Source organism: Epinephelus fuscoguttatus, linkage group LG2, assembly GCF_011397635.1.
Source record: "Epinephelus fuscoguttatus linkage group LG2, E.fuscoguttatus.final_Chr_v1".
Classification (NCBI taxonomy): domain Eukaryota; kingdom Metazoa; phylum Chordata; class Actinopteri; order Perciformes; family Serranidae; genus Epinephelus; species Epinephelus fuscoguttatus.
This window is the reverse complement of record NC_064753.1, coordinates 26,498,370-26,524,572: the sequence shown is the minus strand read 5'-3', so window position 1 is coordinate 26,524,572 and position 26,203 is coordinate 26,498,370. Positions and strand designations below refer to the sequence as shown.

Below are 26,203 nucleotides of genomic sequence, written 5' to 3'. Positions count from 1 at the left end.
CCTCTGACTCCATCAAAGGGATTTCTGACCAGCTTGGCTGCGCTTTATAAATAAACTTGAGTTGAGTTGAATACGATCAGCTCTGTGCGTCGTCATGTATACGTTGTGCACAAACCAATTAGCCAACAGTTTGCAAGGCTGGAGTTGAAATGCATGGCCAAACAGGCCCACATTTCTGGTTGGAAGAAAAGCACACTCACTTTTAAACATTATGAAAGGGTTGGATATTAACAGGTTTTTGGATTTGTGCAGATATCACAGTCATAGGATATACGTCATGGGGGCATCTTACGTAAATCTGAGTATGCACATGCATGTAAACTGGAATATTAGTGGAATATTCATTTGATTAGCCATGTAAACAGCCTAGAAGGCATTCTCTCTTTCAGAATAAGGGCAAAAAAACAAAATATTTTGTGAACATAATCGCAGTCACGGTGGTGCAGATCTGTTCATGTATGTGTAGTGTATGTTAGTGTCTCTCTTCTCGCTCCTCCTGTGTAATTGCTCAACTCTCCTTCATTCAGATAAATGGTACCAATGATGAAAAAGACAGAACCAATCCTTTCCGCTTCGCCAATATCGGAGTGGAGAAGTTTTTGGAGCTTAACTCTGAGCAGAACCACGACGACTACTGCCTAGCCTACGTCTTCTCTGACAGGGACTTTGATGATGGAGTTCTTGGCTTGGCTTGGGTTGGGGCTCCTTCAGGTTGGTACTCACAAACACACACACACACACACACTTGCAAGTAACTCAAAGTAAAACCAACTGAATACATTTGAAGATTAAAGTAGGGCCTTTCTTAAAAAAGGCTTGAACTGAAGGCCTTTTGTCACTGAGGATGTTTTTTTTTTGTTTTTGTTTTTCATGCGATAAATTCTCAGTGTATTTTTTCGAACTATTGTTTTTGCCATGAGCATAAACGAGAATCATTTTTCTGATATGTGGCACTGCAAAGAAAACTATCAACCAGTCATGTTGCACCTGTTCTTACGACGATTATCAAACAACACAATGGAGACTAGTCCAAACCAAGATTGCAAACTATATTACTCCCTTCAACCTTGACAAAGGCAACGCAGACCAGATCCATTCTTTGCATTCTTACCTTTCACAATAAAAGCCCTCGACATGCACACTGCATAATGGTTTAACAGTGAGAGCTCAAATTGACTCAGAGGATTTCACTAAGAGGAAACTCAACAAAATAGCTTACAGAAGCTTGAACTGTGCAACAACTTACCTCAGACATACAGACGTCATTCTGGGGCAATCCTGATGTGTTGAAAATTTGCATCTCTGATGTTTGGATGCAAAATATTCTAGCATTTTTGTGTCGTGCATTTGTCACGCCCCAGTGTGTAAATGCCGTCAGAATCAAACCCTACTGAAAGTTGAAAGTTATAAAGAATTTATCTTCACACCAAAATGAACCAGTTATATTGGTTTCCTTTTTTTTCATACCAACATCATTAATGAAATATACTAATTATCTGCATTAACCAAATGTATGGACCTAAATATAACTTAAATTTCACAAAGAGGTTTCCAGAGTCATTTGTGTAGCAGCACAAATATTAGAGAAGAAGAAGCAAATACATTGGCACACTGGTTAGAAATCATTTATATTTTAGGCGTTAATAAGCTGCTTATTTTTTTAAGATTTTGGTGCAGGGTTAGAACGAGAGCTTTAATGGCCTTTGAGCAAAAGACAGCCTAGACTGGCCACGTGCTGCTGCAACACTTGGCTTAAGTGCATGAAAGTGGCTCAAATTTGAAAACACATTATCTCACATTGACCATCACTCAGTTGGTCATTAAATGTGTTTGTCTCCTAACGTCAAAGACGGTGGAAAAGGGGCATGGAGGAAATTGCATTATAGGAGTTACACGCTCTACCCTGAAGTTTACAGTGTTTTAACTTGTCAGTATGCGAGTTTAACTTACCCTATTCTGGTACTTTATATTATGAACAATACTAGGACATTCTATAAGATACAATAGATGTAATATTATTATATCTATGTATGTATACCAAAGGGAAAGCTTCCTCCTCCTTTCTCAGGATTCATAATGTGTTTTTCCCACACGTCTTATATAAACCAGTTCTTCCCTCATAGGCACAACATGTATGAATGATAGTTATAGGGAGTTCTCCTGCCTACTCCTTTTGAATAAGTTCAGACACCTCCATCTCAACATGAGGAATACAGCAGAAAACACAGACAATCAATACGGGCAAATTGGCAATGCTGTAGGCTGAAGGAATCGATTGAGGATAAGAGATGGAGAGGAGAATGGGCTGCAGTGAGCTGCGGTGTGATTGTTTGAACAAAGGGAGGCTAGAACGAACAGCCATCAGAGACACTAGTCGAGCATAACTAACGTGTGTCTTATTTGATGTGATCAGCTATGCCGTTGCTTCAGGAGGAGCTTGGGCTTAAACACTTACATACAGTGCATGCAATAGATCAACACATAATGTGCAGCCATGTTCCTGCACACTTAGACATAATGGACACATTGTTTATTGCTTTAAGTGCTTTGGTCTTTTGTGTCTGTGCAGCCACAGTAGAAGCTGAAGTTGCCTCCTTATGACAGGGTTTATGGATTATGGGAAAAACAGAAGCACTGCAGGCATGCTTATGCTCTGCGAGTCTGTGTGAGTGTGTGTTTGTCATCACGACAGAATGTGCTCCTGGAGGCACCTACTGTAGCAGGAACTACCACAGAAGTGTTTGTGAGTATTTTGTCAGGTGTCTGTCTGTTGTCTGTGTACAGATTTTATCGACGCAATAGCATCACGTATGAGCAGGATGCAGTCACAAAACATAACCAGCTTGTAGGTGAGATTATAACGAGGTTGAAAATGGGTGTGGTCTGAACGAGGACACCAGAGGTAGGGGATAGGAAGTAAGAAAGCTGCCATTTGTCGCTCAGTTTTACCCCCCTGGGCCACAATCATTTTACAGTTGTGAATCAGTGTCACTGCTGCTGTGATTCTATCGCAAGATGGTCTCTAGTTGTTGACCATGACTGAAATGTTTTTTCAAGCTGATCTTGTTTTTGGCATTTTAATTTTAGGTAATTTAGGGGGCATGCAGCAAAGGGCCACTGTCAAGGACTCAGCCTTAAGTACATGCAGCACTCACTCTACCAGGGGAGCTATTGGAACACCCGACACATGTTAAAAACAATATATGGTACACCTTTGTGTAAACTATCTTGTAAAATCCACTTTCTAGTAAACTATCACTACAAACTAAACTGTGCGTGAAGTACAGGAGGTTGTTCGTACATGTTGAACCAAGACTTGGTGAGCGTATACACTGGGCAGTTATAACAGGCACTACAGGTTTTAACTTTTACTTTTCTCTTTTCAAATCATTGGTGTAGTCACTTGGGTTATGTTTCACTTCTTTTGTTAACGTTTGGTAGTTTATATATGTGACAACACAGACTTGTAGGTGTATGATCTGTACATCAATGGTTATGCTTTACTTGTAAAACCTAAGTCATGATCCTAAAAGTAATGACTAGTTATTTCAGAATATCAACATAGAATATGTTGATGTAACTTATTATTATATATATATATATATATACTGCAGAGACTTGGCTAATTTGATATGCAAGAGTAACTTGCACCATCTGTGAAAGTTACTGAAGTTAATGGTTCAGTAATTTTCTCTTGAGTACAGAAATACATGAGAAGTGTTTTTTGTCAACTGTGGAGCAGCGACTGCTGTGGCCAAGCTGTTGCCCTCCTCAGAAGCAACTACTACCAGTAGACTGCTCTCCCTGCTGCGAGTGTGTGTGTTTGTTTGTGTGTGTGTGTTTAACCTTCTGGGGTACTTGGCTGCAGGATTCAGATGATCACTTTCCCTAACTCTTAACATCTTTCCCCACAGGATGGATGATTGAAGCTCATTGAATCTATTTGATGGTTGTTTAACTTCAATCTGCGACAGTGAATAACTTTCTCTGTGACCTCTTGTGTGTATTAAAATAGTATGATAATGCATTCTGCTCTTAATTGTTTTATTCTGCTGTCACAGGAAGCTCTGGGGGCATCTGTGAGAAGAGCAAATTGTACTCTGATGGGAAGAGGAAGTCTCTTAACACTGGTATCATCACTGTGCAGAACTACGCCTCCCACGTCCCTCCCAAGGTGTCACACATTACCTTCGCTCATGAGGTTGGGCACAACTTTGGCTCTCCTGTAAGTGCTATGACTTAAAACAACTGCCTTTAACAGTACACTTCTTTCTCTTGTCAAGCTGTGCAACAGATCATACACAGCTCTCTCTCTAATCTTTCTGCCCTCTGTCCTTTAATTGCCAACTTTTTACAGCATGATTCTGGGATTGAATGCACCCCTGGAGAGTCTAAGTTGCAGGACAAAAAGGAGCAGGGCAACTACATCATGTACGCCAGAGCCACATCAGGGGACAAGCTCAACAATAACAAGTTCTCTATCTGCAGCATCCGCAATATAAGTGCTGTTCTGACGAAGAAGAGAGACGACTGTTTTGTTGGTAAATTCCCTCTTATGAACAAATCTGTTCCTGTCTGAATGTCTGTGAGAGAGATTCTGTCCTCATGCTGTTGTGTCTCTGTACAGAGTCTGGCCAGCCAATCTGTGGTAATGGACTAGTGGAAGAAGGAGAAGAGTGTGACTGCGGCTACAGTGATCAGTGTAAAGACCCCTGCTGCTATAGTGCCAATGAAGGAGAGGGCAAAAAGTGCAAACTCCAACCTGGCAAAATCTGCAGGTCAGATGTGATCAGCATGTCTTTGTATAATCCTGTAATGTGTGAAAGAGTTATTAAGCACAAAACGTTGTTAACAGCGCATTTGTTTGACTTTTCATCCCATATTTGTAATTTTTATCCCACAGTCCGAGCCAAGGCCCATGCTGCACAGCAGAGTGTACTTTCAAGGGCTCAAATGAACAGTGCAGAAAGGAGTCCGACTGCGCCCAAGTGGGCTCATGCAACGGAGCCACTGCTCTGTGTCCTGCCTCAGAACCAAAGGCAAACTTCACCTCTTGCCATAAAGATACACAAGTCTGCCTCAACGGGGTATGTTAGTATTAGCTGCATTCTTGCTGTTTAATGTCTGGTATGTGCAGTTTGTGAGCATGTGTTTATACATAAGTAAGGTTTTAAAAGATTGTTTTTTCTGCTGCTTGCTTGTTTGGACCAGGTATGCTCTGGATCCATTTGTGCAAAGTATGGTCTGGAGGTCTGCACCTGTGCCAGCCAAGACGACAAGGATGAGGCGGCTGAGCTTTGCCACGTGTGCTGCATGGAGAAAAGTGAGTGACGGGCTGCAGAACTGTTCATGGATCAACATACACAATCACAGTAGTAATGTTAAGTTTGAATGATGTGGTGACATTAATGACCTCAACTAGTTTTTGTCTTCGTTTGGTCTTCTTCAGTCTGAAGCATTGATTGCATATAAAGATTGACAATGCATTTCCACTTCCCTACACTGTACTAAATTGAAGCCAAAATATTCTGGATATTGCTGCAGCCATCTTGCGCTTGTTATGTAATTTGAAACCAGAGTCTGCTCAGTAGCAATCTCTGTGGTATTGAGTTCCTGCGCATACACCCCTCTGACCAATCACTTGATTGCAAGCTCACCAATTGGCGCACACAGCTGTCAATCATGATGTCAACCCCCTTTTTTGTAAGCGAATACTTGAACATACATCAGTGTCATGTAACAGAAACCCCAAATTTTTTTTGCCATGTCTTTTAGTTTGGCCCATGACCCATCTGTTAACATGGAGGGGGCAGGGGCTTATGTGATCTTTCCTGCAGCCAGCCACCAGGGGGCAATCAAAATGTTTTAGCTATACTTTTGAAGAGTTGCCATGTCTTCCATCTTTTTAAACAGTCTATGCTATGAAGCACAGACTTATTGTCAGTATCTCAGAGGTCACTCTCTCTCCTTCTGCCCGCAGTGAAGCCCAACACCTGCAGCAGCACCGGCTCAGATAAGTGGGTCCAGTTCTTCAACAAGAAGGTCACAACACTGCAGCCCGGCTCACCCTGCAATGACTTTAAGGGCTACTGTGATGTCTTTATGAGGTGTCGTCTAGTGGACGCCGATGGGCCACTGGCAAGACTGAAGAAAGCCATCTTCAATGCAGAGCTCTACGAGAATATTGCAGAGTGGATAGTGGTGAGTGTGTCAGAATAGTGTCAAACTATTTCTGCAGTGTTTTTTGCCTGTATTTATGTATCCTTTAATCTATCCTCTGTTATGCAGGCTCATTGGTGGGCAGTGCTGTTGATGGGCATTGCTCTCATTATGCTAATGGCTGGCTTCATCAAGATCTGCAGTGTCCACACCCCCAGCAGCAATCCCAAACTGCCTCCACCAAAGCCACTGCCAGGTACTGTACATCATATATTTACATGTATGTCCATGTGCAACCACAGTAGGTAGATGAGATCAGAACATGCGTCAGGCATGCAAAACTCTGTGTGAGGAGGACGTAAGGCACCATCCCTGGGTGAAAATAAGTTTTTAGGCAGTCCTGTTGTGGGGTTTTGAAATGTGACTATAGCTATTCTGTCTTAAAATGTATATGTTATTGCTATGACTGCCTCATCTTCAGCTTTTCTGACAATGTAGGAAAGGAGCAGCCTTAGTTTCTAGCGTTCATTGTCCTTTTATGACTCTCACCGAGATGTTGATGTCCTGCAGGTACACTGAGGAGAAGGCAGCAGCACGCAAACCAACACGCACAGGGCCCACGCCAACACCGTCACAGAGAGAACTATCAGATGGGACAGATGAGACGCTGAGACTCTACTGCTCTTTGCCTTGGTTCTTCCTAGTGCCTACAATGGGAGCACTTCACTCCAAAGAGTTACCTTTACCACCTATTGCAAAATTCAAAGAACTTGCAACTGGACTGATTTCACTGGACAAAGCCCAAAGTGTTGTTTTGGGCCTTACAAACTCACTCAGCACCTCTGGTCTGAGAGCCAGATTAGCAGTGGTTCACTCAGCTTTTATAGGAAATGAATAACTTTTCCAAGGAAAGACAGGAGGAGAAATTCACCGATCTCTTGTTGTGTGGTCTTAATCTTTGAATGCTTTTTGTTTGTTTGTTTTTACCAGAATGGAGGAGAGATAGCAGCTTTGTGTTAGAGTCGCCCTCTTCTGTCTTTCATCTGTGCTACCTTTTCCTTTTTCCTGTTATTCCTCTCTGAAGTGCTGCCACCATCAGCACGATGGCAGGACTGCAAGTCACATGGGTATTTACTGCCAATCAGAAACAGCATTCAGTGGGCAGAGAATTCTTGTTTCTGCCAGTGTAATTAGTTTAAAAATCAAAGCACCATTGAAAACAGAAGCTTTTTCTTCCTAAAGCATACATGTTCTCTCAGCGTGCAATTGTACAGATGTTGCAGTAGGTTCTTTTGTTTCTGTTTCAAATGAAATTGATTTTCTTTATGATGAAGATTATTTACTGTTTTAATTCACTTTCTCAGGATTAATAAAACAACAGCAAACAGGTGTACTGAGTGGGAAAGATGGCTGCATGTGTATTTCAGGGTCAACTCCCTCCTGGCTGAAGCCTGTGTAGAAGGGTTAGCTGCCATGGGATGTAGAGATGTAGAGGACGGACTGTATGGAAAGAATGTAGATAAACGAGCTTAATAAGATTATTGTGCCGTCTGATATCAGATAGAGGAGCTGCGGAGGGGGAGATTGATATGTATATTTTTTGTTGTCATATGGCTTTGCAGCTGTGTTTACATAAAGATATAGTCTGGGGCTGAAATGAATGGTGAGAGAATAGCTTTTTATCAACCTCATTATATCACACTTATTCTGTCATAGCTGTTTTTCCCTCGACTCGTTGCTTTGACACTGATTTGTGACACATTTGTGAAATGACCACTTTGCGCCACAGTGTGCGTCTTTTCATTCAGAGTGTAGACAGTGGAAGCAAAAAGGAGAATGTAAGAAGTTATTATAGAATATAAGGGTCCCATTACCATCGTCTTGCCCATGTTTGTTGTTTTCTGTCCACCTTTTGAATATTACACACTGGCAGTTGTTCAAGAAATGACAAAAACCTGTTAAAACCACTCAGAAGCAGTTAGATCCTTCCTCTAGCCTGGATAAGGAACCTTTCTGTCTTAAATGTGATTTCGCTTTTATTGATTTTTACTTGCAGTTCAGATTATTTGTATATGTGCAGGAATTGAATCAGTTGAGGAAAACTAGAGTTTCTAATTTTATTGTTGCTTTGCTGCTGCTGTTAACAGACATTTACCAGAGTGAACAATCACTATGTGTCAGCCATCCGACACGGTTCTGTCCTTTCATTTCCTACTGATCAGGATTTTCTCAAGGAACCTTTGTCACCCTTGTTCTACCCCCTTGGTTTGTGTAATTGCATTGAAATGTGCCTACTCAGAGCAGGGAGACTGAAGTTGGAGTCAGTTATCTTCACCCAGACTGAAACTTTTCAAGATTCAATACTTCATTGCTGTATCACCATGGTTAATTTGAATTTGTCTCAGTGAGCTCACTTAAACAAAGACAAAGAAAGACAAAATAGTAAAACCATGCATCAGCAAGCACTGTTTTCAGTCTGGGATGCTGAAATTTAAAAAAGAAATGTGCTGGGAATGATGTGAGTTAGAGCTTGGCAAGTGATGATTGACATTTATCTCCCAATACATAAAAATTAAATGTTATAATCACAAATTTGCATTAGTTTATGATTTTTTGGAGACATTATAATTAGTATTGTATCACTGCCCAACTCTAATTTGGCTCAATTTAAGTTTCCAGTCGTCCCCAACCAGATGAATCTTGGGTCAACTTCACTGACAGATGGATGAGGGTGCAGAATACTCTGTGTCGAGTTACTGGCAGATTATACAAATATATATATTTATAGTTTCTTAGGATTACTTTAGGAGAGAACGACTCAATGGAGCGAAGACTTACCCTTGCAGAAGAGTTGCGTGGAGCACAGCTGCAGCTCAGCATTGTCTTCAGGATGTTGTGACATCGATCAGATCGATTCTATGCAGAGTATCACAGAGCTCAACAGCAAACAAGTTAGCCTCTTCACAGAGAAATGCCTTTAATGTTTTCTCCTAAATGGGTGCATGGAATATTCAATTGTGTTTTCATAACTAAATAGTTACTCATGTCTATGTGCTGCAGCAAAGTTTCTGAAAATGCAATCGTCTGTTGCTTCTCTTACTGATTTCGTTTGTTTTCCGGTGCTACTGGTAGTGCTTTTCTCTTGGGTCGGAGCTTAAAGTATATTTTTAATTTTCAAAGCTGTGTGTGTGTGTGTGTGTGTGTGTGTGTGTGTGAGTGTGTGAGTGTGTGTGTGAGAGAGAGAGAGAGAGAGAGAGAGAGATGCTTTGCTGAACCATCCTTATCTTTTTTTGTTGATATGGTAAGATGTGGACATTACTGGGTGTCGGGGGATAATACTCTGGGAAAAATTTTCTGTCTTTCACATGTGTTGCTGTGATGTTGAGAAAATGTGCACTGAAGTGTAAGTGATGTAAACAGAGAATCCAAAATGGTATAGATTCAGTACTACTGTCTGATTTTAATGTCTCCTGTGTTTTATACAGTGTCTTCAATGGTCTTTATTTTTTTTTTAAATTTCCTTTTTCCCTTTTTGTTCTGTTTCCCATTCTGCTTACTTTGAAAATTTTACTAAATTTGCAAAGTTATTGTGCAAAACTATAATTTCTTTTGAACTACTTGAAATGCATTAATAAACCAGAGTTGATCAAATGTTTGTTTTGCTGTTTGTACGTAGTTGCAAAAGGTAGTATTATGATTGTACGCTCTGTTTGTGCAAGTTAGACATACAATTTAGACATTCAGGACAGGATAGCCTGACATGAGCTTGTATTTAATGTTCCAGCTTTACTGGCAGCTGATTTAACCTGCCCCTGAGTTTACAGCTGTAAAAAAAAAAAAATCAAACACCACAAAACAGAATAGAAAAGAAAAAGTGTATATTTATGGCTTTGGTTTGAGTTTGATTAACATGTATTTATATTATGTTATTGGTAAGACTTAATGTAGGTTTTTAAATGATGTACAAGTAAGACACACACAGAAAAAAATACATTAACATGCTTTGGAATTAACGTCATCAAAAGGTCGTTGAACGCCTGACTGTTCACTGTTCACTTAGTGTTTAAACTGGCAAATTTCCATCTCTTTGTACACTTGAAAAACATTTGTATGAAGACAGAAATGTCAATATGGGCTGGTTCTTAAAAATGCACTGTGCAATACTTAACTCATTAATAGCTTTATCACGAAATCAAACTTGAACAGGGATCTGTGAATTGTAAACACAGTTTACATCAGTTGCACAGTTACAAAAAATCTCCTATTACATTTCAGCACTTATTTGTACTGTGCCACATCTTCAGATAATTAATGATTTCTAATTTACTTCCCAAATCTGCCCAGCCTCACTTTGAGGAGTTTTCCGAGTTGCATCCAGTTGTGAACCTCCAGCCCCTCCATCAGAGATCTTCAGTCTGTTCATGAGTGCATCAGTGCTGCTTCCTTCTGCGGTGTCTTGGTTTGTCTTCTTTACAGCGTACAAACACTTTATCCTCCAGCTCTTCCATGTGCTGTCCATTATCATTCATGGCACAAAAAGATGTCCTGAAAAACAGAAAGGATGTCATTGACATGCTGTTGTTGAACAGAGGAGTGAAGCAGAAAGCAGTCATGATGATGAATGACCTAAACTCTGTGTATGGGAAGAATCCACTAGGTGGCATTAAAACACTGTAATGGTGTAGATGTAGAAGGTTTAACTGCTGTAAGTGGTGGGACTCTGCAAGATGTGATTTGTGTCTGAAAATAAGTATATTTATTATTTATTGAATGTTTTTATGTGTATTTGATGTATTTTGTAGGATTTATAATTTGGCGCAGTTTACTTAAATAGTACATGATATGTGACAGCTATTTTAAATATCTATATTTAATAGTAATGCTCAAGTAGTAATAGTCCTCTAATACTAACTACTACTACCCTTAGTAAAACATATGAACAGCGCATTTACTTGTCTACTGTCCTTAAGTTTACTTGACTAATTTATGTCATGGTATTCTATACTTCTTCTCTACTACATCTCACAGCAGTCACACAGTCCTTTTTCCTACACTACTAAACAACCACCTCTTCAAAGCAGTTTCTAGCTGTAAATAAAAGAACATTTGAAAAGATAGTTGTGATGTTGCCTACATTTGGTCTTTGTAGCATTTATAAGTCACATAACTCACTGATGGATGGATGAAAATACACTATAAACACCCTGAGAGACCGTCATAATTAGGACAAACAGACAACATTTAGGGGATAAGGTGTGGTGTGGTGTGTTGTAGAAGAGTTGTGTGATGTGTTTAATTTGGATGTGTCTAAGCTCCCACTGCTCTGCTCTTTGCTGTGTGTGTATTCTCAAAAATGAAAAGAAACTACCAGCAGAGGTGGGACCGAGTCATTGTTTTGCATGTAAAAGTGTGTCTCAAGTCTTTGTACTGAAGTGCAAAGTCAAGTCCCAAGTCAAGAAAAGCAAATCCTGAGTAAAGTCCTGAGTCAAGACTGTCAAGTCCTGAGTCCTAAACTTTGAGTTTTGACTTCTAAACAAGTCATTATGTGCTCTCACATAATGTAATGCCATTTAAACAACAGAGTAATAATATAATAATAATATCATTCATTCATCTTCTAACCGCTGCATCCTCTTGAGGGTCGCGGGGGGGCTGGAGCCTATCCCAGCTGACATCGGGCGAGAGGCAGGGTACACCCTGGACAGGTCGCCAGACTATCGCAGGGCTGACACATAGAGACAAACAACCATTCACACTCACATTCACACCTATGGACAATTTAGAGTTACCAATTAACCTAGTCCCCAATCTGCATGTCTTTGGACTGTGGGAGGAAGCCGGAGTGCCCGGAGAGAACCCACGCTGACACGGGGAGAACATGCAAACAGAAGGACTCCCACGCCCGGGATCGAACTGGCAACCCTCTTGCTGTGAGGCGAGAGTGCTAACCACCACACCACCGTGCCGCCCGTAATAATATATCAAAATTACAAAACAAAGCAAGTTTAAAAAACAAGTTTGTTGAAAGTTGTTGCATCTTGTCTGTAAATATCGACTGCATTTTCAATTTTCATACTGCAATTCATTTTTGTTGACCACCATGTAATTGTTGTATGCAAAAGAAATTATCTTTGGTATCATTTTTTCCAACTGGTGCTCAGTAACGCAGCATTAGTTGCTCATTGCTGCCTACTGCAAGTTGACTGGATGCTGTTGAATTAGTTCAAACAGAGTAGATCTTGGGAATTTAATTTTCTACTGGCTGGAAGAAAAAAACGTTTCAGTAAATTAACAGATTTGTGGCACACTTTTTAAATAACATACTTTTCAGACTTTGGGCATGGGAAGGTAACAAGTATATTCAAGTCAAAAGGTTCAAGTCCAAGTCGAGTTGCAAGTTGTCTTTGATGTTGTCAAGTTGAGTCTAATGTCATCAAATCTGTGATTTGAGTGACTCCAGTTCAAGTTATACAACTCAACTCCATATGTCTGACTGCCAACAGTATGTTTGTTAAAATTAGCTCCACTTCTCCCACCTACAATGTTAAAATGCTGCTTACATTCTAATGCAACAGTAATAATTATTAATTATCTATTAATTTTCTATATAGATAAACAATAAACAGCAAAAATCTGTGTTAAAGGTACTTTTACGATTATACTTCTAAAAGTGTACAGTTTTTTCTTTGTAATTGAGTATTTTTACTTTAAAGTATTGTAACTTTAAAACTTCTGACTACTTCTGCAGCTGTACCTCTCCTGTGTTTCGCCTGCTTTGATGCTGATCCTGCCCACTGTCAGCTGTGGGTTACTTTGCTGGCTGCCCCAGCCAAAGATGCTCTGCATCTTGTTCCACACGTTCTTCCACACATCTGATCTCTCCCACTGCAAGGTGAGGAACATCAGATCCCCTAAGTCTCTGTCCAGCGTGATCAGGAAGGTGTAGGTCTTATTATCCAAAATCTTTTCAGTGCTGTTGGAGTTTAAAGAGATAGACACAAAAACAAGACAGACAGAGTGAGATTATAACAGCGGGGAACATCTTGCAACAGGCTGTCACATTTATTTATAAGTGATGGTCTGCAACTAAAGCAGGACAGCACATGAGATTTCCTCTTCTCATTCTGGTGTGCCCACGGCTCTCTGATACGCAGAACACGAGGGATCACACAGTCAGGGAATTGTGGCTTGAGTAAATTATTTACTCCATCATCCCCCATTTATAGTTCTCTTTCATGCAGCAGCTCCAGTTGTTTCCATGTGTGTCAGCTGCGCTCCTTAACTTGCCGTCTTTCTTTATAGAGCTGAGAGCACAGCTGCATATTGCATGTGTCAAAGACCGAGTACATCAGCATCTAGATGTGACGGGAGGTGGTGCAGTACTCACATGGTAATGGGGAGGTCTTCACTCTCCTCCTTTGTTCCAGTGAGGGAGATGGTGAGGGTGGGCTCCATTGCTTCCGTCTGGTTAACAAACTGGATCCTGAACTGGTAATGAAAGACTGCGAAGAAGAAACCAGAGGAAGAAGAGATGAAGACAGAAAAGTGTTTGTTTTCTCTGTTGAGAGTTTTGGTCTTTTCATGGGGTTTGTTGACAAGAAGAAAAATTACAAGAATTAATTGAATATTAAAAGTAATTGATTTGCTTAAATATATTTATAAAATATGTCATCACCTTGCAAATCCATCCCAGATGATCAGTCTAGCCTGTATGATCTATACAGTATGTAAAGTATATTGTAGAAGTACTGAGTTACTAATGAAAGACATGCAGCACTGTTGGTCTGCAAACTGAGTATATATTGACTAGAGGTATATAAATGTATCTTAAAGGGACAGTTCACCCCAAATCAAAACTACACATGTTCCCCTTACCTGTAGCTCTGTTTATCAGTCTTGGATAAAAGCGCTGGAGATATTGGCCGTAGAGTTGTCTGCCATCTTTTGAATATAAAGGACCCAAATGGCACTCAGCTTGTGGTGTGCAATCATTTAAAAAACTTAACTGCAGGCTCTTTTTCCCAGTGCTCTCTCATGCCTAAACAACAGAATAAGTCTATTTCCACTGACTTCTGCAATTACTTATATGACTATTGTAACGGTCGCACTTTTCAACATGTCCTCAATGTCATGCAACAGTCACAGTTCCGCTCCAAAACTACTTGGTTAGGGTCCAGAAAAACATAACGGTTTGGCATTAACTAACCTCACATGACACAACTCAATTATGACACGCCGCATACGTCACTGGCATAGCATGCTACACATACTTGCATATTAGGCTATGTTGTTATCAAAAAAAGTCAACTTTACTTTGGGACGAAACACTGGTCTCCAAGGGGAAAGTCCTGTGTTTGTTTGACCCATCCACCCATTGTGCTACGTCACATTACTTCCTCCTCTGTTTCTGTGATAATTAATAGCTGGCATCTCCTTACAATAAACTGAATTATGGGTTGTAACAAGCTGCTTGCACGTCAACCTATTTGGTTGTTTTGTCGGTGAGAAATCATGACCGAGTTACTCAAGATGATTCACAGACCTTGTTTTGAGCAGTTTCACTGGGGAAAAAATGTTTTTTTGTCGTTCAAACTATACCAGCCAACTGTATCACCGTGCAGAAGGAAGCATTCATCTATTCATGGATGAGAGGCTCGTGCTCATGACAGCATGAAATGTAAATATTAATGGTGTCCTCCCCTGCTGAGCTGTAACGTTAGCTAGCTCAGTGGTGCTAGGTGAGCTGGCAGTAGATGCACGCTTCCTTCTACGCAGTGATAGGGTTGACGGGTGTAGTTCTGTAGAAAGAAAATAGTTCCCAGGTGAAACTGCTCATAACAAGGTCTGTGGATTATCTACAATTTCTGGAAAGAGACATTGCTGATTTTCAAATGTTTTTTTGTTTGTTTTTGTTTTCTGTTTTGGCACTTTGAGCACCACAATGCGAGTGCCATCTACTTTCATTATATTCGAGAAAAGACAGATATCTCTACGAACAATATCTCCAACACTCGGCAACTCACACCAAAACAATCTAAACTGATAAATAGCACCACAGGTGAGAGGAAAAATATGTTTTTGCTTTTGTGGTGAACTGTCCCTTTAAAGCTGTTTGGTTTAAATGAAGACCACATACGTTTGTAGGGCATCCGAGGGCGTGTGTTCAGGTAGAGCCTCTTGCTGTTGCTACTGCGAACCCTCTTGATATCGTAGCCCAGCGTGTTGCAGCGATTCTTCCGACAGTCCAGACACACACCTTTGTTAAAAGCCCTCTTGTCAGTGCACCTGTAGGCCCTGCTCTGCTTGTCTTTATTCAGCACAGAGTCAATGAAGAGATGGACGGACCGCTCATGAGCACATTTCACTGTCTGATCCAAACCTGTGGGAAGAAAATAAAAACAAATATGGTGGACATTTAAATGTGAGACATTGATTTATTTCTTTTAACAGACAAAATATTCTCCTGTGGATTGAGAGGCTGCGGGCTACCTTAATCATAGTGTCTGACCATTATTTGAGGATTGACTTCATTATCATTAAAGCCTGACGTCTATCAGATTGTCCTTCTGTCACATCTCCTTAAAGCGTCTCATTATGTCTGATACTAGGCAGCTCTGAAGGCCTTTTCTTTGAGTCGACTCTTGTAGCCTCGAGGCAGCTCAGCTCAGAGGGGTGGACAGAGCGGAGGAAGGCACATGTTGCTAATTAAATCCTGAGGATGACAGATGCTTTAATGTGGCTCTGACTGTCATATTATGCGGATGTGTTTTGGATTGAGAGGCACCATAAATCCCACAGCCACTTGTGTTGAGACTGGAGGGAATTAAACTCATCTGCCTGAACACAGTACGAGAAACTGTCAACAAGCAAGAGATGAATTGGTGCCCAAGATATTCCTTCTGAACCACTGTTTTGAGGTGGCAAGACCAATTAAGAAAAAAAAAATGTTATGATAGAGCAGAGGAAGAGGCAAACCAGTAAGCGGTTAGGCAGCAGAACACACTGCTCTGATTGGAGTTTTACATCTTCTCTTCAGATGCAGGGTTGTAAATGGCACATAGGGGTACCAGAACGCTGAATGGCATCTGTTCAGGCCTAAATCAAAGCACCCTTACATCTTACAAAGAATCATCCAGACCTCAAAGGGACAGCTCATCCCATAATCAAAAATACATATGTTTCCTCTTACCTGAAGTGCTAATTATCAGTCTAGATTATTTTGGTGTGAGTTGCTGAGTGATGGAGATATCAGCCGTAGAGATGTCTGCCTTCTCTAGAATATAATGGAACTAGATGGCACTCAGCTTGTGGTGCTTAAAATGCCAAAAAAACCATTTGATTAACTCAACAGCATTATCTCTTTCCAGAAATACTGACCTGGTCACTCAAGATAATCCAGAGACCTTGTTTCATGTAGGAACTATTTTCTTTCTACTGATCTACACCCACCATTGCAGAAAGAAGCGTGAATTGCATGATTTCTGGAAAGAGACATTGCTGAGTGCCAGTTCCATTATATTCAAGAGAAAGCAGACATCTCTATGGCTGATATCTCCAACACTCAGCAACTCACACCAACACAATCTAGATTGATAAATAGCACTTCAGGTAAGAGCTTGACTGTCACTTAAAAAAACATGAAATTGTGTCCCTGAGAACTCACTCTAATGGTCTTTGGCCTGGATTTGTTTCAGACTGTTTATTTCAGGAGAGTCGCAGAAAGGTAAAAATACTTTGGTTATGTCTTATCACAACGTTATTTTTAAGGTGGCATGCTGAAATCACTGAAACCTGAATGCCTTTCTTGAAGCACTTAAATCTTTAAATATTCCACTCCTGTGCTGTAGATATTTGTAAAGCCAAAATGTAACAGTGTTTTAATCATTGCATCTATTGGCTTGATCGCCAGGAAATGTTCATATAGCTCCTAGAGGCTGAATCCTGATGTTTTCGGTGGAACTTTCTTACAACACCATCAGCCTAAAATTTCTACTTTTACACAAGAAAATCCAACAGGCAGAATTTTCTGTGTACATTCACCCTCCACAGACCCTGTTCATTTCTAGAGAGTTGCTCAGTGGCGCTTGAAGCTGAAATGGTTCAACTGCAACATATAAAATCATATGAATGATCAGTGCTGTTTCCACAGTGTGCAGTCCAATGAGCAAGAGCTCTACATACTTCAGTGGCCAAGCGTGGCCAGTGTGGCTGAGTGGCTGGCTCTGCTGGCAGAGCCAGCTACTTCTGGTTTATCGCTTTGTTAACTTGAATGGGAATAAAATGATTCAATCATTCAATTGTGTGGCTCTCCTACACTTTCCAAATGTTATCAGACCGAATGGATCAAATTCTGATAGTGAAATGGATAATTTTGCTTGGGTACTGACACTCCCAAAAATGTATTCACTGATTTACAGATGTCTCTTTCATAATGTAAGTCAATGGGAAAAAGTCTTTTTGGGTTGCATGGCATTACATAATGGACCCAGCAGTTGTGATTCCACTGTTTGGCCACTATAAAAATTGTCTTTAAAGCCCAATGCACTTCTTGGAGGCCTGGTTTTGAAGCCTCAACTTTGGCATTTTGCCCGTTGCCTTCTTGTTTTTGTTTTTTTTTTTTTTAGCTAGGAGGTACTACATTTGGACAAGAAGGTGGAGCTGTGAAGGGGCGAAGGGTGGATCTGACTCTTTGGACCAGACTATGGGGTACAAGTCTATGGGGACTAGTCTCGCTCACCAGACCTTTCTCAAGAAAAGAAAGGTCTGGCTGGGCCGACTCTCACTTTAAGATTGGAGAAAAAAAAGCCCCGGCTGCTTGTATTTCTTTCAACCAATCACAATCATTCTTGGCGGTGCCACAGCAACGGTGCGCTTGCTAAAATATTGCCAGGGGGAAACAGGTTTTGGTGTAACACGCCAACAAAATTATTGCCTACAGGACGCGAACCATGGCAGAAAAATGGCTACATCTCCACAAGATCAAACACCACAAAAGTTAGTAAAGGACGTGTTGAAAACTGCAACCGGAGGTGGTAGGGCGGGACTTCAGCGGGCTTGTTCTGCCCAATGAGAGGCTGATCTTTGCAGCGAACTTCCACCCACTCAGACTAATGGGGACAGACTGCCTTCTGAAGCCAGCCTCAAGTGGCCATTTGAGGAAGTGCAGTTTTTGGCACTTCCACATTGGCTTTATTTTTCAGCCCCACCATGATATTTTAGGGTGTAATATACATTTCAGCCTCTAGGGGCTCTAGAGGACCACATTATTTTAAGTTCATATATGTATTTTTTTTTTGTTTGTTTGTTTTGTTTTGTTTTTTAAAATAAATTCATTTTCTAAGATGTTGTAATGTATTCTTTATCGTACCAAGGATACCATACTGGGTTACGTGCTCGTAAATGTTGTGCAGGTCACATCCTGGTTGGAAGTCTCCTCCATTTGGGTAAAAGTCATAATGTGCCACAGCTTGCTTGATGCCCACACTGAGGCCCAAACGCTCCTGGGTGAAGGTGTGAATGGCATCTACAAATTCAGCATCATCAGGAGACAGTCTGTCTGTGGGAGACATGCCTTCAAACAGTGGCCCTGCTGGATCAAGACCTGGACAGATACAAAACACAATCAAGAACAGCTTTGTTACAAAACACAGAATAGATAAATTCACTATACAAAATATACTGTTGCTAATTATATTTGTCTGGGTTGATGGATTTAGAAAGCACAATTATTCCCGTAACCAGGTAGAAAAACTCACCAGTGATTCTTCCAATCTTCTCCGAACCCTCCAGATAGCTTCCAGCAAACCCAGAGATGTGAGCGCCAAGACTGTAGCCAATCAAATGAACCTTTTTAACTGGGTACTGGTAATGTGCCTGTTGGGGTTTATGATGACATTATTATGGTAAATACGTTGAATCTGGTACCTGCACGGTGTTTTAAACTGCCTCTTCAGTATTAATATACCAGCTGCTGATTTTACTTTATTGTATACATGATATTGACCCTGAAAATTAAGTTTTTAATTTTCTGACCTGAAGCGACTGCAGCAGGTGAGCTATATCTTTGCCAATGGTGCGGGTTGCGTGTGCAGCTTTAGGGTAGTGCTGGTGAGCCAGGGACAGCCAGTCAGTAATCACCACATTGACGTCTATGAGATTTGTCTTCAGGGCTGTGGCCATCCGGGGCACCCAGCTCTCCATCATACCATCCACCTCAGGAAACACAAGAAACAGTATAAATCTTAATTCTAATGGTCTAAACCGTAATCAGTCAAACTAACTGGACCAAATGATGTGAAAGAAAGATGTATAACTTGAATGACCCCAGTTTTAAATGAGCCTCTGCAGAGTCTGTAAGGGTCTCGAAAGGTAGTCCTCTTTCATAGGAGAGGTTTTCAACCACCATCACTTGTTATTCTGTGTCTAGGGGCAAGGTGGCACTCAAAGATGAGAAGTACGGGTAAAATTATGAAACTAAATCGTCTCTTTCTCCTGTCTCTGAGCTCATTGTTTTGTCACTCCTTGTTGGTACAAATAGCACAAAATGTTGTCAGAATTTGTTTGAGAAGTTCAATTTCTATTTTGTTATTGTCTCATGTTCATTAAGGAAAATCTTTTCTAGGAGTCCCCAGAGACCAGGAGGGCCCAAAGCAGCTGCTTGTATGGCTGAATGGTTAAGGTCGGCTCTGTTCAGTATATCACAGGGATTTTTATGCAACATTTACATCTGAAACTATGCCAGCTGCTGTTCCTTCACACTGGCCCGAGTTCCATGTTTTGTATGCAGTGGCTCAAGTCAGTGAAGTGGAATAAAAGTTGACCTTACCGACCACCCGTGAGTGATGATGATGAGGGGATTACTGCTGTTGAAGCCACAGGAGGTGAGAGTGTGCAGCTGCAGAGGGTCCAGTATGCAGTTGTCCTCACCTTCTGAAAACATCTTGAAGACAGAACTGATGACATACGGCTTTTTCTCCTTTAGGACAACCCTCTGTTCTGCGTCCACTGCACCTCGGAAATCAAACAGCACAAGAGTTATCTGTTTGTTCTTTGTGGTTACTCTGCACATCAGAACATGCTGCAGTGTGTTTACTTTGAGGTCAATGATTACAAATAACGCAGAAAATTCACCTTATTTGTCCACTCGAGAGAAGAGGATATGTTTTAATGTCTTGATACAAATATCTGAGAGTAAACAAGGGGACACTTCCTGTTGAACACTGCAGGCTGACTAATGCCCTTTCAGAAGCACTTTGCTGTGTTTCCAGGTCATACAGATCTCTTTGGCAGATGCATACAGATAACACTTAATAAAAAGTCCCATCAAGTGAGTCTCTGCCAGACTCTTCTCATAATTTCTTATATAAACTCCTCCTCCCTTAACATGTCTAAAACCACAGCCCACAGTCACTCACAAACGTCACAGATCCTTCTCCAAAGAAATCTATCATTACATTTCCTTTATGATTCGTCATTGATTCATGTCCAGCATATTTATTATTCTAATTTTAATGTTAATAATGCCAGAAACCCAGGCGCCTGAGTGTTCGGCGATGCAGTTGCCATCCGATGAGCTCTGGATGCTGATATGATAAAAACACGTCCACAGTGAAAGTAATGAAAAGTAATTATCCACCCATCATCCTCCCCTCTGCTCGTTAAATCCCACATTTTCCTTGGTGTGTCTCTTCACTGTTATGACTGTTTATCTATGAGAACACAGAGAGCACTTAAAAACAGTGTGACTCATTGGTAACAGAGCACAAGAGTGTACTTTACAAATCTCACACTGTAATTAGTTTAATACGGTTTCTGCAATAATGTTGAAGGATAAAAACAAACTGCAGCAGTGTTTGCATGCGTTGCACTCTGACTGATACTTTCCATGTGGCTTGAAGACTCATTTTTACTCTCTACTATGTGTGAATTCACCAAATGAAATGATTAAGAGAAAATGTATTTTACAATTATCACAAACAAGCTCAGCAACAAACAGGTTTAAGCAGATTTAAAAAAGGCAAATATTTAGGAAAAAACCCTTTAAATAAAACAGCTAATATCCAGCAATATTTCCTAAATGTTTGGTTATTGTATCCCCTATATTTTCAGCAACAACCGCCGTAATGTGTAGTGACGTAACAATTTATTCACCATTGAAAAACATTTTCAATAGATAATACAACAGCAAGTGCCGTAAAATGTCCTTTGAATTTTTATTTGGGTTGTTTAACAGATTTTATTTTTAAATTATCACTTGACACTGATGAGTTGTCAGTGGAGTTTATCCTGACTCAAATAATATTCTATCAGGAGTACAAGAAAAAAGGTTTCAAAACATTTTACAATCTAAAATACTACTACTACTAATAATAATGATGGTGACAATTATTTTATTTACAGACTTACAAAAAATCTGAAACCCAGGTAAGTCCAACAGCACTGAGCCCACACATGGAAATATTGAGATGCAAGTGGAAGATTAAATAAATACCTAAAATAAACAAATAATATATGCATAAATAAGTAATACGCTCATACAAAGCAGGTACAGATTAAATGAAGGAAACAACTATGTATACAGACAGAGAAGATGCAAATATAAGAGATGATCCCAGACTGCCAATAAGAGAACAACCCTTGAATTGAAAACATAGAAGTGTAAAATATATGGACTTGTACAGACTTTGAATTGATAGTTTTCAAATAAACAATAAAACAAGATGGAAAAGGAGAACTGCTGAACTGTGCCCACTGAAGGTTTCAACTTTACACACACATGTTGTGCAGCTGAACTTTGTGCAAACACAGATATTTACTGTTCTAGAGGAACAAAGATCCAAAATTTTCCAACATCTTCACAGGAAATCTATTCTCAATAAACCTTGATATTTCTGTGTGAAGTCATGATTAAGCCATAAAACACTAACGTCTTATATAAATACTTCACTCAGCATCATATAGTTTCAGATAAAGAATATTGCAAATTGTAAATTTAAATAAACTTTCGAGGAAATCTGAGAGGAAAATAAAGTTTAAGAGGCTCAAGGCTCAGTGTTTAACCCTTGTGTTCCCCTTCAAAAAAGTTACATCCATGACCCTTCAAGTGGACAAAAATGTCCACTTTCTAGAAACTTTTGTAGTGACCTAGAAAAGGTCACAGGGGGGTGATTTTTTGCATGGGGGTGTCATTCTGGGTGAAATTTCAAAATCCCAACTTTCAGCATGAAAATCCATTATTTGACCCTGTAATGCATTTTTATCCCATCCATGACCCTTCAAGTGGACAAAAATGTCCATTTTCTAGAAAGTGTCCAACAAAAGGTCACAAGGGGGGTGATTTTTGTCAAGGGGGGATCATTTTGGGTTAAATCTGAAAATCCCAACTTTCAGCATGAAAATCCATTATTTGACCCTGTAATGCATTTTTATCCCATCCATGACCCTTCAAGTGGACAAAAATGTCCATTTTCTAGAAAGTGTCCAACAAAAGGTCACAAGGGGGGTGATTTTGGGTTAAATTTGAAAATCCCAACTATCAGCATGAAAATCCATTATTTGAACCTGTAATGCATTTTTATCCCATCCATGACCCTTCAAGTGGACAAAAATGTCCACCTGTCATTTAGCCATTTGTATTGTTGCCGGGATAAAAATGCGTTACAGGCTCAAATAATGGATTTTCACGCTGAAAGTTGGGATTTTGAAATTTAACCCAGAATGACACCCCCATGCAAAAAATCACCCCCCTGTGACCTTTTGTTGGACACTTCCTAGAAAGTGGACATTTTTGTCCACTTGAAGGGTCATGGACAGGATAAAAATGCATTACAGGGTCAAATAATGGATTTTCATGCTGAAAGTTGAGAATTTGAAATTTCACCCAGAATGACACCCCCATGCAAAAAATCACCCCCCTGTGACCTTTAATCTCTCTGTGAGGGAGTTTTGAATTTTGGAAATGGACAAAAATGTCCAGGGGTCACACGAGGGTTAAACTGCAGTTTGGTGCCCCCTGTTTGAAAACTGTCACCAGGAGCTTGGTAATGATTACATAATGAACCCACAGTACACAACATGACTAAGGGTGTACAATGAGATATAGGGTGTCCATTAATAAAGGCTGGTAGACCAATGTTACAAATGTCTTTTATAACACTTTCTGGAATCTTTTGAACGTGAAATATCACTCACCTGCTCTGTGTCCCTTGATTTTCTTCCCCTCACTGAGGTGAAATGTTAACAGCAAACAGCACAGGATTTTGACCACAGACATGATGTCGCACAGACACTTTGGGAATGCCTTTGAACCAAAACTTCTCCCACAGGGGATGCTTAAAATATTTAGTGAGGGGAAATGCAGGTACTGTAGAGTCTACAGGTGAGATCCTTCTGTCTGTGACTTAAGTTAATTTGTTAAAGAACCCTCATTACTGTCACTGTGGGAAACACACAGTGCTGTCCTGAACAAAAAGAGAGGGGACACCAGGAGTAATGGTTTATGGATAAGGACAGATTAGGTCCTATCCTGATTGGCTGGGGGTCAGGCCATGAACATCGAACGTGTTGCGAAAGGTATGAACAGGGAGGGGGTATGAATGTGGTGATAGTGACTCACAGGTCAATATGACCTCAGGTCCTCTCTGTGTCCCACCTGTAGCTGCAAGAACAGTCCTTCTTTATGTAGTTTTTACTGAACCACCAGTGTCAACCAAAATGTTTTATATAGACAAAAACTCATGTTTTCTTATCTTACCTCAATACCTGTTTGAAAAGTGAAAAGCAGCACTCGATGAATCCGGTGTGCTCAGTCTAACAGCAGAGGTTATCTTTTTTTTGTTTAATGATCCAACAAAACAAACTATTATCTAGATAATATTTTAGCATGCCCAATCCTCATTTCTGTTTGTAATGTCGGCTGTGTTCTTACACCAGGGAGTTAAATGTCACAGGATACATCGTGTACTCTCACATTTTCACTGGACTGTTTCAAAGTATCACTCAGTCTGAGGTAAATGATGTGTGGAAACACAGTACTTATATGGACTGGACTTGATGGGATCATGGAGACCCTCGTGTACTGTGGCAAGTCTGGAACTTACACACTTTTTCTTTTTCAAAGGAGCATTTAGTAGCATCTAGCAGTGTGGATAAAAGATTGTAACCAGCTGAAACTTCTCCCGTGTGCTAAGCGTGAACTCCTGGCTGGTATTCCTTCAGTGTTCATTGTTCAGGAGGTAGGCTATTTACTGGGAGCTGAATTATCCACAGTGGTCTCTTTCTTTCCAAAAAAAAAAACAAAAAAAAAACAGACCAGGTGATTACAACCAGTAAAAACATTGAATAAAGCAGTTTCACATTACAAATCAGTGTTTCTCCAATGCTGTTTTCTTAATTGTAGGTGGCTGTGTGCTTACCTGTTTTCTCTTATAACTTAAGATCCAGATGTTCAGGAGGTTTTTACCAGGAGCCGAATTATCTTCATAGGTGTCTTCCTCTCCAAGACAAACAGACCCCTCCATTTTAACAGGTAAAATCACTGAATAAAGCAGTTTCACCTTAAAAATCAATGTTTTTCCATTGCTGTTCAGCTTGTCGCGGAGGGGGATGCTAACTATGGTGGCTGACATGAAAACACAAATGGCCCTCTCTGGACCCAGTGTTTGGTTTGTCTGTTCTGGGCTACTGAAAGATGGCAGTTTAAACCATTTAAACTTTAATCAATATCTTTGATGTTAACACTGAATCAAATAATTATAACAGAAAGGGGGGAAGAAGGCTCCAAATGAATGCTAATGTAGCTCAGTGTGAGGATGTTTAAGTAGCCCGTTTTCCCCCAGGGTGCCATATCAAACTTTATAGACCTATTGGATTCTCATTTATGTGTATCAGTCTGCTAGTTTTGATGACTGATTAAGTTATTAATCTATCAATCAATTTATTTGTCACATGAAATCTAACAAGGTATAACTCAAGTGAAATGCAATCCCATCCGCTCCTTCAATTTCAAGCTTCCAGTTTAGTCCCTTTTAGCCTCCTTTACTGCTCTTCTTATATTGTAGGCTGCTGCTGTGGTCTGTTAACTTTCCCGTATTGCTCTATATTTAAGCAATATCACACGAGAGGGAGTGATGTTGTACTGCGGCCTTGTGCCTACGACCGAATCACAGCCGTGACGATATCACAGTACAACATCACGAGCTCGAGTGTGATATTGCTTTTATACAACAGTTCAACAGTTAAATAAGCAAGGCTGTGAAAAATCAGGACAAAACAGATAATTTAAGCATTTTATTTGTCTTCCGCCAACAAAAATAGTTCCCTCAGGATTCCGCTGTCACTGTTGCTATGTAACGCAAACATGGTGCACCAGGCACTTACTTTTTATACACATTTATCTGCACGTTTCCATTAATTGTGCAGCCGGTGAAATAAGTCTCTGGTGACTGCATGGTGGACTGTCGCTTCACAGGCACAGCTGACTCTGCCTTCTGATCTGACAGTATGTTGCTTTTCTCCAAGTCACTGAGCTCCGCTGATGAAACACTGACAAACCTGGATGTGTGCTTAGATGGATTCAGCTTCTCCTCTCCCTCATCTTCCTCTGATGACCATTCATAGTTCAATTCAAAACTTATTTTAGGAAATAAATCCATATTTTTGGCTGTTTGACAGTGGATGAATTAATTAGCCTACAACGCAACTGCTGACCTAACTGACACTAACCGTCAGTTTTGATTTGATTGTTGATTGCAATCAGCTGTGAGGCGGAGTGATGCATACACAGTGAAATAACCGTGATATTGTACTCCAATATCATCACGGTTTTACTGTCTCTCGACCAATCAGATTGCAGGGCCGAAACTAACTGCTGTATAATGTGTGATGTCACATCTGCAAAGCAACTTTTTGGAAGCGCAAACACGATGAACCTTTGCTTTTCCAAGTACTGCGTGTGTATGTTTGCTTCTGTGTCTGGACATGCCAATTTTGCAGCCAGTCAATGACTTTATGAGCAAAAATACACAAATACAAACGTTTATCGACA

The 26,203-nt window shown here is 40.3% G+C and overlaps 2 protein-coding genes across 2 annotated transcripts in view; one reads left to right on the top strand and one right to left on the bottom strand.

Annotated features, from left to right (window-relative positions):
* The window catches only part of adam10a (ADAM metallopeptidase domain 10a), a 32,338-nt gene extending 22,528 nt beyond the window's left edge, over nt 1–9,810 (top strand). Inside the window, exons 8-16 of the mRNA XM_049594272.1 lie at nt 528–711; nt 4,062–4,225; nt 4,358–4,541; nt 4,628–4,778; nt 4,904–5,087; nt 5,212–5,323; nt 5,981–6,201; nt 6,289–6,415; nt 6,730–9,810. Of these exons, the coding sequence (XP_049450229.1) occupies nt 528–711; nt 4,062–4,225; nt 4,358–4,541; nt 4,628–4,778; nt 4,904–5,087; nt 5,212–5,323; nt 5,981–6,201; nt 6,289–6,415; nt 6,730–6,830 (1,428 nt within the window). The 3' untranslated portion in view covers nt 6,831–9,810. The remainder of the gene's footprint in view (nt 1–527; nt 712–4,061; nt 4,226–4,357; nt 4,542–4,627; nt 4,779–4,903; nt 5,088–5,211; nt 5,324–5,980; nt 6,202–6,288; nt 6,416–6,729) is intronic.
* On the bottom strand, nt 9,341–23,638 carry lipca (lipase, hepatic a). Its single transcript, XM_049594606.1, has 9 exons — nt 23,350–23,638; nt 19,985–20,163; nt 19,192–19,371; nt 18,915–19,032; nt 18,527–18,760; nt 15,296–15,538; nt 13,547–13,661; nt 12,914–13,132; nt 9,341–10,704 (listed from the first exon to the last, which is right to left on the bottom strand). Exons 1-9 carry the CDS (start codon nt 23,429–23,431, stop codon nt 10,590–10,592), a joined length of 1,485 nt encoding a protein of 494 aa, XP_049450563.1. The 5' UTR covers nt 23,432–23,638; the 3' UTR covers nt 9,341–10,589.
* Between the last annotated feature and the right edge of the window lie 2,565 nt (nt 23,639–26,203).